At 55.2% G+C, this 13,044-nt stretch overlaps 4 protein-coding genes across 4 annotated transcripts; all 4 read right to left on the bottom strand.

Annotated features, from left to right (window-relative positions):
* Positions 1-398: 398 nt before the first annotated feature.
* BO80DRAFT_133779 (lytic polysaccharide monooxygenase) lies at positions 399-1,602 on the bottom strand. Its single transcript, XM_025713613.1, has one exon. The coding sequence runs from the start codon at positions 1,418-1,420 to the stop codon at positions 515-517; it is 906 nt and encodes a 301-aa protein (XP_025579636.1). The 5' UTR covers positions 1,421-1,602; the 3' UTR covers positions 399-514.
* Positions 1,603-4,566: 2,964 nt separating this feature from the next.
* Positions 4,567-7,972, bottom strand: exgO (exo-beta-1,3-glucanase Exg0). The gene is made up of 2 exons (XM_025713612.1): positions 7,445-7,972; positions 4,567-7,397 (listed from the first exon to the last, which is right to left on the bottom strand). Exons 1-2 carry the CDS (start codon positions 7,668-7,670, stop codon positions 4,819-4,821), a joined length of 2,805 nt encoding a protein of 934 aa, XP_025579635.1. The 5' UTR covers positions 7,671-7,972; the 3' UTR covers positions 4,567-4,818.
* Positions 7,973-8,915: 943 nt separating this feature from the next.
* On the bottom strand, positions 8,916-9,698 carry BO80DRAFT_133733 (uncharacterized protein). The gene has a single exon (XM_025713611.1). The coding sequence runs from the start codon at positions 9,573-9,575 to the stop codon at positions 9,078-9,080; it is 498 nt and encodes a 165-aa protein (XP_025579634.1). The 5' UTR covers positions 9,576-9,698; the 3' UTR covers positions 8,916-9,077.
* Positions 9,699-10,433: 735 nt separating this feature from the next.
* BO80DRAFT_133714 (aminotransferase-like domain-containing protein) lies at positions 10,434-12,150 on the bottom strand. The gene is made up of 3 exons (XM_025713610.1): positions 11,478-12,150; positions 10,991-11,376; positions 10,434-10,901 (listed from the first exon to the last, which is right to left on the bottom strand). Exons 1-3 carry the CDS (start codon positions 11,949-11,951, stop codon positions 10,454-10,456), a joined length of 1,308 nt encoding a protein of 435 aa, XP_025579633.1. The 5' UTR covers positions 11,952-12,150; the 3' UTR covers positions 10,434-10,453.
* Between the last annotated feature and the right edge of the window lie 894 nt (positions 12,151-13,044).

Raw genomic sequence — 13,044 nt, 5'->3', positions numbered from 1 at the left:
GCACTAGATCAAATAGACGCAGCCGGTGGATGCATTCTGCGGAGCTGGCGGATAAAAACATGGAGGCGACGGATCCTCTTCACGTGTCCGTCGATGCATTAGCGTCGCTTTTGTCAAACCCGGTCATTCCGGTTTGCTAAATGCTTTGGCAAGGCCTCGAGTTTCCGGCTGCAGGGCACGTCCCAGGACTTGGCAACCTGAGGGAGAATGCCTGCATCGGACCCGGCGGGTATTGTTATATCCTGTTCAGCATGCAAAGGGTATCCCCGCTGCAACTAGACCGAGATATCACGTTGGCGTTGGGATTAGCGTAGGCTGACCGTGGACTAGGTACCTTGGCAGGTGAGGGTCGACTTGAACACTTGGGCCTATGGAAAATACCTCATAAGCCACCTTATTATATCTAACATACGGTCTAACAACACCACATTCAGCCTACAGGAAAGAATTCTAATGCACAGGCAGTTTGATTCACCTCTATCTAATCAACAACAACAACTGATACACACCACGCTTAGTTGGCGTACTGGAGGAGAGCCTTGAGCAGGCTAGCAACCCAGGTGAGCTGCTCCTCGGCGGTGCCGTCGGTGGGGATGGACACGCTCGAGGCCTCGGCGCTGCTGGAGGCAACGGCGGCAACGGTGGTGGCACTCTCCTTCACGCTGGTGGCCAGGGTGGTGGGGACGCTGGAGGAAACGGGAGCGACGTTGTTGGCCGTGGCGGGGGTGGTGATAGCAGCAGCAGCGGTGGTGGTAGACTCGGTGGCAGCGACGGTGCTGGTGGCGGCGGCCGAAGAAGACGAAGAAGAGGAAGAAGAAGATGAGGAAGAGGAAGAGCTGGAGCCGCCGACGGTGAAGTCAATGCAAGACTCGTAGGTCTGGTCGATGGAGGCAGCGTCCCACCACCACTGGAGCACACAGGCACCACCCTCGGTACACTTGTCGCCGAGGTCATCGGGGATGGTGACGCTGAAGTTGGTCTCGTTCTTGGTGACACCGGTGGCGGTGGAGGCGTAGACGCTCCAGTAGATCAGGGGAGAGCCAATGACGGTGTTGGTGGAGGTCTCAACGACGGAGACGTTGGCGGTACCGGTGTGGGGAGCGCGGATGTCGACGACAAAGTCGACAGTCTCGCCAGCCGTGTACGAGTAGACGTTGTCCTTGTTGTCGGCGTACTTGTAACCCTTGCAGAGCCAGATGTCACAGGCCGAGGCGTCGTAGTCGCTCTGACCGCTGGCGATCTGGAGCTCACCCTGGACGTTGCCGTAGTTGTCGGCCTCCTGGTTGTTGTACACCTGGGTACCGCAAGCAGCCTCCATGGCCGAACCGGGCATACGAGCCTGGGGGCTGGTGACGAAACCGTGACCCTGAGCCAGGGAGACGAGACCAGCGAGGGCGAGGATGGATCCAGCTTGCTTCATGTTGGCGGTTTGGAGGTAAAAGTCAAAGTTTTGGAAGGAAAAGACAGCGAAAGGACTGGTATACCAGTATACCAGACGGTTAAGGAATGAGAGGGTGGAAAGAGTGTGACGGTCACAGACCGGATGGTTGGAAGGGAATGTAGAAGGGAAAGCGAAAGAATCAGACAAGCCTGTGTGCGGAAGAGAGAAAAGATCGAATAGAGGCTGACGGTGACGAGAGGCCGTCTATATACTGGAGGGTGGTGGTTCTGGCCATGATGAAGCTCCATCCTGATCGATCGTGAAACGGTTCTAGCTTCGACCCAGGGCCCTCAAAACCCTTGAGGAAAATAATGACAGGAGCCTCTCCACCGGCGATGGAGCGATGGTTGACAGGTCGACAGCGGTGAATGGGCTGAATGGGCTGGCTCAAGCGCCGGGAGTGGAAAGTGGTTTCACTTTGATGGGCGTGAAACGGTGGGTGGAGAGCCGGTGGATTGGCCGGGATGCTTGGCACCGACAGGGTTTCACCTTCATTAAGTCCGCGCCTTGGCTGCCAACCACCTCACCCACCATTCCTGCACGCCCATTTCTATCTCTCACGTCCCACTGGTCCAGCTGCTCCTGAATTTCCTGTGCCCCGATGACCCGTCAATTCCGGCGATGCCCTCATCCCGGGAAAGTCCCGACCCTCACGGCGCGTGCTCCAAATTAGACTCGGGCCAAGGTTCGGGATCCATCGCGAACGGCGCCAATCAAGCCATGGGGGCTGCTGGGGCTCATTTACTCACGACAAGCATCAGCCCTGGCTTGATAGCCCTGCGCCACGTCGCCAATGACCGGTGTTGCCTGACTTGTTTATGTCATGCTGGAATTGTCAGGGCTTGAAGGATGTACCTGCATGCCTCGGCCATGTCTCGATAGCTGTTGACTTGCATTTACTCTGCCCTGTTAGCACGGCCAATCCTGTTACCCAGGAGGGCAAGGAGGTGTGCTTGCCTGCTGAGCAGCCCACTATATTTTTTTCAACCAAAACTAGATCATTCCTTGAATGATTTCTGTTCCCACGAAGGGTAGCATCATCTACAGCATGCTGCATTTGGCCCTATGATCACCTCCACATTGAGCAGACACTGACAGCTAAGGTTAGCATGTTTTCTTTGAGTACAGAGACTTACTAGGAGGATACCTTCAATCCAGAGCACTGATAGCAAGATGTGAACCTCCCTGCCGATTTGCTTCATTATTTGCGTGACCGCCCTTCATCGACATATCCGCGCCCCTCAAGGCCCTACCATGATACTGTGAATGGTGTTATCGATGGACCCATACAGCCGATTCAATCAGTAATCCTGTTCATCAAAAACCAGAGAATATGGGGTTAGAGGACAACAAAGTCAACGATATGAGGGGTGCTGCCAAGTTGGATGGATGTATTAACTGGCGCACACCGAATTCGGGCTTGTGCGTGAAAACCGCCCATGACCTTACAGGTTCAGCAGGCGAGGTGACAACCTGATTGATACTCTTGGTCAACTCTCGATCCGTGCTTTGCAAGGCCCGACTTGGCTTCACATATTTCCCGTGCAATGCGGCTGATAGACCCAGCATCACGGTGAGGTGCGGGCTTGTCTCTGGGGGAAAGGAAGAATATGCCATTGCTCACTACACCTTTCTTTTGCAGGGCTGGCAGTCCGTAATCGTATCTATTACCTCGCTCCACCTTGGTAGGGCTGGTAGTTAGCGAATAGGATACTCCGTACAGCGTCGGTAACCGAGCGGGAATCCAAGTCACATTAGCTGCTTAGCAGAGTCAGCAATTTCAGGTCAGATAGACATGATAATCCTGCTGAATATCTCATATGACTGAAAATCTGACTTTGAAAGCTCTTTGTATCTCTTCTCGTTGAAACAGAGGGGACGTCATCGTGTGAAAGTTGGCTCAAGCTACCTGTCGTCCTTTTGTCGTTTCGTGTGTGAGCTTGATCGGCGAGATTTGTGTTCTACCGTGAGCCGATTGTGCTCGCCGTAGATGTAATTGAAGTAATTCCAGATATCGGTAGAAACTAATTATAGAATAGAAGTAAGCAAATTTGATCTGGATCGGCAGCATATTCCACGGGGGCTTTGACCTGCCTTTCGCTTTAGAGACTTCTGTCATGCAGATATTCTATGAGAGTTGCATCGATATCGTCCGGTCTGTAGACTATGCTCGGCCTACTGTAAGGGGAGGGAGGTCCATGAATTGTTGGTTGAGCCCAGGTGGAGGTGCCGTTAACCAGAATGACGATGTCAGATAGATAGAGGATGAGAAGGATGGTGAGAAGGACGGCGAGGGAGGTAGAAGGGCCCCGACTGAAGGATAGTCCGGTGTGGGAAGGCCCTGACCAGTCACGGGATCCAGCTTCGCACAAAGAAACGAATCACCAATTTTTAGAAACACAGCGACTACGTATTATCACGCCTTTTTCTTCAGATCAGCTAGCCTGACACTGATGGAACATGGACGAGAATTGACTCGCAGACGACTGACCTTACTCATACGCTGGAGCTGCCGTCGGCAAACCCAGATATGGATGCAATAGTGCAACATGCGTGTCGTTCTTTGATTCCGGTGCAGCATCCTCCGGGCGGGCTATCATCGTGTGTCAGCCATGGTGTGAGAATGCCTCAAGAAAGGGGAAATCATATTATCTTTACTACATCCGCTATTCTTCCTGTGCGATTCCTTTGGACATGACCACATCCATCCGTTACCTGAACCTCAAGGAGTTACAAGACGAGGATTAACAATCACAACCAGGAGTCTACGACCGGCCAGTACTAAGAACATCCGCCAGATAGACGAAGATGGAATTCGAACAGCCCTCGCCAAACTACCCTGGTCGACTATCCAGCGGTGGAGTACGAAGTGACAGCGGACGGTCAAATAGTTCCACTCAACCATGAACCATCATGTTCCTTCCCATGAAATGATGAGATAAACTAGTTCAGTCTGAAGAGGAAAGAGGACCTTCCAATAGACCCACTTCACGATGCAGAATCATGTCATTCGAATGGTGAGTTGGTATCGATAGATCGGATGTGGCCCGCTATTAATGAGACACACTATCCATCACTATATTGACACTTATATCGTACGACGCAGCATCATCGTGACGGCAACAGTGATTCAATTCAAATGGTTCAATCGTTTGGTAAGAATTAGGAACACGCGGTAGGATACTATATCGGCCTTACAGGGTGTAGGGGCAGGATTCAAGCAGGAACTTTTGGCTGCTCTGTACGAAGCTGGGTATGTATAAAACAAAATTGAATAAATGAATGGATGAATGATCAAGTAACAAAGTGGTATCCACATGCATTGCCAACCTTCATCCTGTAGTCACAGGATGAATCTCTACTCACGTCCAAAATAATCAAATAGACGATGATTGCTCAAACAGCGCAATCGTCGAGCAGTACGAGCTCTCATTACCCTCCTGCGGCACGATCGAGTCCCCGCTGGACGAGGTGATCATGTTCGTACTGGCCTTCGTGCTCAGACCGTAGATGTGCACGTCCGAGCAGTCCACCTCGACAATGTTCTCCTGGCACGATTCCGTGTCCAGGCAGGTCTGCGAGTAGTTGTCGAAGAAGCTGTACAGACCAGCGCCGTAGACGTAGGTCTCGGTGCTGTTGAGGACACGGAGACCCCAGGCCTTGCGGCACGAGTCAGTCGTACAGTACGAGAAGTCGGGGTCGTTCCAGGCGGTCTGCGGGGTGAAAGGAGTGAGCGCGTTGGGGTTGGCCTGGTAGTAGGGCGTCTCGGTCTGGATCAGACCCATGAAGACGCCCTTGGCGTTCGACACCTGGTAGTTGTAGAGCTGGTTGTGCTCCGAGGCGGTACCATACAGCCAGACAGGGCCCTGACTCTCGATCAGCACACCGCGGCCGTTGTAGATGTTGATCTGGTTGTGGTCCGACATGTCGAGATCGTGATCAGCGGTCCAGAACCACGTGTTCTCCAGGTAGACGCTAGCCTTCTCGGTGGCCTGGAAGAGCAGGAAGGCGCCAATGCACTCGGTGTTGGGGGTAGTGGTCTGCTTGGGGGTCTTGGTACACTTGTCGCTCTGCAGCTCGGTACCCGCGGAGCCGCCGATGCGGGCGTGGGTGTCCCACATACCAGCAGACCCTTGAGAGGTGGCCTGGACGTTCCACTGCATCAGAATGGCACCGGGGGCGGGGCCCTTGGTCTCGAGGATCAGGTCGCTGATCTCGACGGAGCCAGTGTCGCCCACCTCACCAACCTGAAGCATGGGGATCGGGTTCGTCGCATCCGAAAACTTGTCGCCGTATGCCATGAGCATGGGCCACACCTCACCGGTGATCTTAATGTCCTTGGGCACCTTGATGGTGTCGGTGATGATGTAAGCGCCATGGTCAAAGTAAACGATCTGGTCGGTGGTTGCGTCGTCCAGAACCTTCTGGATGGCAGCCGTGTCGTCAGTGCTACCGTCACCCTTGGCACCGGCAGACTTGACGCTGACGAAGGACGAGGACGAGTAGGACTCGTACAAAGGCCGGGACTTCTCGAAGAGGCTACCGCTGCTGGTCAGCAGCGAGCTGGCCATGGCCTGGGAGGCAATGGTGGTTTCAAGGCGGGTCTTGGTCACGGTCTTGGTCGTGCACTGGCCAGTCGTGTTGCTGGCGGTGCCAAAGTAAGTACCAGAAGCCGAGGCGCTGGATGAAGCCTGCACGCTCGCGCCATAGGACGCAGAGCCAGATCCCTGGGCCACAACGGAAGCTCCAGTGGCCCCAGTTCCGGCGGAGGTTCCGGCGGCGGGGATTGAGGCGGCGTTGGTAGCCTGGCTTCCACCGGCGGTTGTGCTGTCAAAACCGGCCCAGCTGTAGCTGCCAGCAGATGGGTATTCGATGGACATCGAGGGCAAGGGCAGGACACGACCAGTAGTGCCAGTGCTTTCGGCACCGGCCTGGATGGTCGTGGAAGCCGCACCAGCAGCGGATTCGGTACCGTACTCCGCAGGGCAAGCAAGGATGGTCTCCACGACAGTTTGAGTGACCACCTGGACATCGGCAGCCGGAGAACGCTTGTTGACGGTGCTGGACGGGGTGTACACATTGCCCTGCACGTAGTTGTCGACAACCGAGCCGCCAGCCAGGATGGTGTTGCCGTTGACACCGGCAATGGCCACAGTCGAACCGGAGAAGTCAACATTGTCCAGAACCAGAGCACCGCCACCAGTGGGAATGCTATCGCTGCTGAAGGCAGTCACGATACCCGTGGGGGTGCTGGTGAAGGTGCTGTCCAGCATGAGAACGGAGCCGACCGTCTGGTTGGAAGGCACGGCGGACATGTTCAAGCCGACCTTACAGTTGTTGATGGTGACCGACTTGAAGGTCCAGGCCCAGTTCCAGTTCATGTAGATGGCGGTGTTGCAGTCGTTGAAGGTCAAGTTACGCGTGGTGAACTGCTGGTTGCCCAGGAAGGCACCGTAGTTGCCGCCGTTGAAAGTGAGGTCAGACATAAAACCACCGGAGCCGTTGTCCATGAAGATACCCTGCTGTTTGTTGTTACTACCGCCCTTGATCATCTCGAAACGGATGTTCTGCAGGCTAGTGGCCTGGCCGACCTGCCAGTGAATACCAGCACCGGACGACGAGGGCATAGCAGTCAAGTCGATGACAAAGTTGCGAACCGCGCGGAAGAAGTTGTTCTGGTTCGTGTACCAATTGGCCCCGGTACTGGTGTAAGGATCGGCATCGATGACGGCCATGCCGGTGAAGCTAGCAGCGGCCTTGAGCACAGGGAGATCATTGGCATCACCAACCATCTGCGTGTAGTAGTACTGGACAATGGGCTTAGACACCACGTAGGTACCCGGAGGGAAGTACACCAGGGCCGGGGTGGTGGTGGACGAGTCGCATCCCTGACCGCACCGGTTACCAGAGGAGATGGCCTCATTGATGGCATTAGTGTCGTCGGTAGAACCGTCACCTATGCTGGTCAGCCATGGATCCGAACAGTAACACGGAGAGACTCACCTGTGGCACCAAAGTCCTTGACGTTCCGGTAGATCTGATAGCTGGTGTTGTTGCCGAAGGGCACGGACCCCTGACGCTTGATATCGGCGACCCAGTAGTCCGAGGAGCGCGCCACGACATGCGAGGTCACATCAAGGGAACCGGGCATGGGGACCGCATTGGCCAGCCCCAGTAGCAGGAAGACGTGGGCCACGAACAACATGATGGAGGTGTGAAGAGATGCCATCGTCAAGACCGCGATGTTCACTGAACCGGCAGAGAACCCAGGCGCGAGGAAGGGCAGTTATATGTGAAAGAGGAATGCAATCGAGCGACCGACACTTCAGCAACCAGTACTGAAGGTATCCAGATCGGGTGATGTCCAGCCAGCCGATGGGTTGAGAACCAGAAGATGGCCGTCACACGACAGGGTCAGACGCCGGGCTGGATAAATACCTACCTACTCAGGAAGGCACAAGAATGACAGGCAAGAGGGGAAGAATAAGGAATGAATCGGAGCGAATGAATCCGTCGCAAAGGACTGAATAGGCAGAAAGAAAGGAATGACTGAATGAATGAATGAATGAATGGAAGAACACACGACACAGCTCAACACTCGAGACAGTCTGCCAACGACTCACGAGGACGACGACGACAAAGACAGGACTGACGAGGAAGAGAGGAAAAAAGAAAGCACAAGCTGCCAGGCACGGCCGGCGAGTCGGACTGGTTTAAGGGAATGGCGAAATGAAGGTTATTACTTTTTAGTCGCAGGCTTAATTAGGTGGGATGGCCCAATGGATTGATTCCAGGCACCGCCAGTTGGAGCCCGGGAAAGTTGAAGCTTACCGGCTCCACTCCTCCAACTCCGTCTTCTGGCCGGGCGATTGGATCACGCCGGATCAAATTACCGCGTACGCTGACGGTGGAGGTCAGGCTGCTGCCGCTCGACACCCAATCACACGGCGCGATCAATGCTCTCGGGCCAATTAGCGTGGATGATGGCCGTCTGCCGACCGCTGCTTGAAACGCCTGGGTCAGGGGATGAAACGATCGAGAAAGGACTAGACGGGGGTTAGCCCTCCGGGATTGGTGGACGCCGTCTCGCGGTCGCGAGCGATGGCAATGTTGCGGGAGCCTGGTGATGGCAATGGCGCTGCTGGTGGGGAGCGTCTGCAGTCGAGAACCTACCTCAGGTATGGCCGTAGTACTAGTAGTCGATGCCCAGTGACCCGATGGGTTGGCAATCGTATTAGGTGCAGGTCCGGAAAATCAAGGAATGGCCGGAGAACCCGTGGCGTTCGAAGAACACCTCCAAGGAACGAGAGAAGCGACCTGCCGGTGCAGTCTTACGTGAAAACGAACGAAACCTGGTCCAGGGTATCCAAATAGGAGAGGAGACGCCAGAGCGAGGGGGAGCCGAAAGATCGAAAGGCCCCAGCAGATCGGCGGGCCCAGCGGGCTATCTATATACTACCTCCCGGCCAGCTCAACACTCGTCCAGGGTTCTGATCAACATATTCGCGCTGGCCAGATCGTACCCAGTTCACATTTCAATCGGTCCTGGTATCGCGCGCCCCGATCAGCGGGCATGGCTTGGTGGCATGGCTTGCGGCTGGAATTCATTGTTTGACAGCGCGAAGGGAGGCCTCCGCTACGCACTAGTTCCAGGCTCTGGTATGGATGAGAGCATGCTTCGATTGGGACGCCCTCTAGCGAAGCGCGCCAGGTTCATTGGCGCTGGGGCTGCCTGATTGAGCAGGTCCAGACATTCCTCGTGGCTCATCCGCAACCTGATGCAGGGCTGGGCAGCAATGTTGGTCCTACAAGGCCGTCGTTGGATTCTCGTCCGATAAGATTCGCCCGCTGGCCAGATAATGGGAGAGCAGGTCGCGGTCCGGGACCCCATCCAGAGCATTGGAACCTCCCCTGTCTCTACCTCGACCCTCCGGAGGTACTTCGTACGGAGCGCTTTGAACACGCCGACACTGCAGGACGGCGATCGGACGGCTCGTCCTGCATGGCTGATGGATGGATGGATGGATGGATGCTGAAGCGCCCCACCGGGGGAAAATCCAGGGGCAAGACCCAAGAGACTCGGCAGATACTCCGGCGGTGCCTTGGTCGCCGCCCGAATCCCAACCAACCTCATGCCGTGAAAAATGAGTTACGGCCTTGGTCCATCGATGACTCGTTGAGTCGATAGAATTAGAGACAATAGGAGGAGGATGGGATTAGTCTCCGTATCATCCTCACTAGCTGCGATAAAAATATCCTACTTACGGGGCATCGTACGTAGTTCTCGCGGCACCAAGCTTTCCGCAGAGGGGACGGCCTTCTCCCTTAATTAACCACCCGACGGATCGGCCGCTAGTAACCTTGGGCCATGGCCTGTCCGTGAAACCCGCTAGTGGCTTCCGCAGATAATTATCACTTGATCTTGAAGATTATCTAAATAGAGGGCTTCGGGTTATTTGTTGTGCCCATGTTTCCTTCCCGGAGCGTGTCTGCCCCTCTGTCTCTTCAGGCAATGCGCTGGAAGAATGTCTTGGCGGACGAGTTATTTGACGCGTCCATTCCTCCCGACCGGGACGCTGCCTTAGCGCATCACGCCGCCTGGTCGGTCGGGATGATCATGTTGGCTCGTCGCTTCTTACTATTAGTTAGATATTCATAAGCCCGAATGCGCTACTGCGACTATATATGCGAGTGGCCTGCAGGTGCCGTGCAGAGGCGTCCCCAGGTCAGCTGCCTTCCTCCCCCGCCTCGGGCGTTTACTGGCCATTCTGCCCGCATCACTCAACCCCAGTGGAATCGGAGGGAACCCGGGGTGTTATCAACAGTCAATATAGTCGATGTTGGGGGGCATGGCTGCCCTTCTACGGTCTTGACGCTGAGTACCCGGTGACCGTGTCTTGTTCCACACTCATCCCCAAGTCCCATCCGATCCAGGGTCCCAAGCGGTCCGTTCCGCCTGTTCACCCTTGGTAGTCATCATCTGATGCCGCCACTTGCACACGGCCATGGCGTTTATTGCAGCGCTCCCCGGATGACCGAGGCAAGTCGACGCACTCCCTCCTCTAGCTTGTTCTCCTCTTCCCACGCAAAGCATAGGCGCATGCCATCATCAAACTCGTTCTTACCGGTCGCCGGATCTCTCTGCACCCTGAACACATTACCGGGCGCCACAATCAGTTTCTGATCCCGTTGGGCGATGGACGCAAGATCACTCGCTCGCAAGGGTAAGGGGAGTCGAAGCCAGATGAAGTAGCCGCCCGCGACTTCAGGAGCCGGAGGGAGCCCTACGCCCAAGGGAACAAGATGTTCACGGATGGCAGACATCATCCGATAGTATCGTCGCGCGTACGCCGGCTGCAGAGATTCACCAATGAAGCCTTGTATGATCCCCGTGGGGAACAGCTGCGCAACCACCGCAGCGGACAGCTGTGATGGAGCACCTCCGGATCGACTTGAGCCTCTGCATCCAACCCGAGGTTAGTCTATCGGACAGGAGAAGCAAGGGACATGCGGTAGCAGCGAGAAACACCAACTCACGGGGTCACCTACGTCTGCGACAGGCCATATGCTACCTTTTCGGTAGCTTCCGCCCAGCCAGTCCGGATGCCGGGCCCAATCAGCTTGCTAAAGCTTCCGTTGCTCACCACATTACCCCATTCATCCTGAGGTCCCCCGTCCAGAGACCGGTCCACATCCACAAGACGAGGTAGGGACGCTTGGGCGGGCTGCGGAAGAGTCTTAGCTGGGTCCGGTGACCATTGAAGGAAGTCATAGACATCATCCGTGATGATCAAGGCATCGAATTCTCGCGCGATCCGAACCAGCTGTTCCCTATCCCGCAATGACATGGTGAGAGTAGACGGGTTGGAGAAGGTGGGGGTTGCGTAGATGACATGCTTGTAGATTTTCCCCCATGGCCTAGACGGTTTGCATTTCTTTGAGAGTCAGTGATATTAGCCAAGTCAGTCCCATAAGTACCTACAGGGTAAAGAATTATAGACTAGACTTCACGCTGATCGCCAAGGCGCATACGTACCGGTGCACTGTTGTGTTCCTTCCCCGCCCTCTCCTCGGCCGCAATCAACTCCTGTCGGAGATAGGCCAGGTCCAACCCCGCATCGTGCTGAGGGATGGCTCTCAGACGACCAGCGAAACCGGAATCGTCAAAGATGCGACAGGCCAGGTGATACGTGGGGGCGACCATCCAGACATTGCGGGTGTAGATAGGATCAGTAAAGACCTGCAAGATACATGCCAGATTTTGACTGGCGCCACCCGTGATGCAGATGCGCTCCGGAGTGACGGGGTCGCGTGGCTGGTAGAACGTCGTTAGCCAACGAGCGATGTGTTCCCGTAATGGCTGATATCCTTCATCCGGCCCATACATCAAGGCAGGCGTCCAGATGGCCGGGGTGGCCATGACCGTGGCCGAGGCCTCAGCCAAGGCGGCTGTGGGCAGCAGGGCGGGGTTGGGCCAACCACGGGAAAGATCAACTTCCTCGACATCCATGCTGTTGGTTTCCGTCTCTCGAACGACAATCAGATCAACAGTTGCTGCTGGTGAGGGGGTCGCGGGTTGGAAATTGTCAGGGGCTCCAATTGGCGGGCCTTGAGAGGTAATGGATGTGTCACAGAATTGTGCCTTCAAACAATTCCAACGCCATCCGCGCCTCGTTATATATATGAGGGAGTGAAAGAACTTGGTTTGCTTAAGAACTCAGGCTCCACAAGCACTTTCTCAGGTTGACCCTTGGTGGTCCCTAGAAAGGTTAGTTGATTGACCAGATGCCAGATATCATTTGGTAGATCGGTTAATTATCTCCTTCCAGTTAACCAACGTTAGTCAGGAGAACGATATCGCGTAGGTAAGCCGATCACGAAATGGTTCTGGAAGCCGACCAGGGGAACAATGGAAGTTCCGCCGCCGACGGGGCAAGGTCACGGGGTCCCCTGGTGCGGGGCAAATCCTGATTGGCATCGGATCCGGGCGGCGGGTGCCTTCAATCCCTTCACACCAGGAAGACAGAGTTCGGAATTGGGAGGGAGTACTTCGGACTTTGTACGGAAATGGAGTAGGGAATCGAACAGAAGCCCCCCAAAAGATCTGTACTGTACTCCGAGTCTCCGACACCGGTTGATGGGCAGATGACTATCCGGACGGAGGACGGAGTACTACTTACTTGAAAGGGGTTGCCTAGAGGTTATGAAGAGCAGAGGAGCCACCCTAAGCGGTCGCGGTTACTATGTCCGAGGTCCAGATCAATTAGGATGACACGTCCATCCCCAAACTAAAACGCCCATGGTTCTCCCCGTTCCATCGAAACCCGACTACGGAGTCCAGCACCATACGCAAACACCATCCTTACGTAGGTCCGACTGCGTGGCTCCCATTTCCACGTCGGGTACAGCAGGCGCGGCGCTAGAGTCCAAGTACCTTTTTCCCCGTACAGTAGCGCCACTGCTTAGTGCCTCTGCTAAAGCAGGCAAGCAAGAAATAAAAAAAAGTCGGTACTACGGAGTACATAGGAAGTGATACTCCGTACGACCTACGAAGAACCTTGGGGTGGTGGTGGCTACTATTCTTAGCTCTTCCCCCTCTTAGT

The sequence above is a fragment of the Aspergillus ibericus genome, assembly GCF_003184845.1.
Source record: "Aspergillus ibericus CBS 121593 unplaced genomic scaffold BO80scaffold_3, whole genome shotgun sequence".
NCBI classification, from domain to species: domain Eukaryota; kingdom Fungi; phylum Ascomycota; class Eurotiomycetes; order Eurotiales; family Aspergillaceae; genus Aspergillus; species Aspergillus ibericus.
This window is presented reverse-complemented; position numbering and strand designations above follow the sequence as displayed.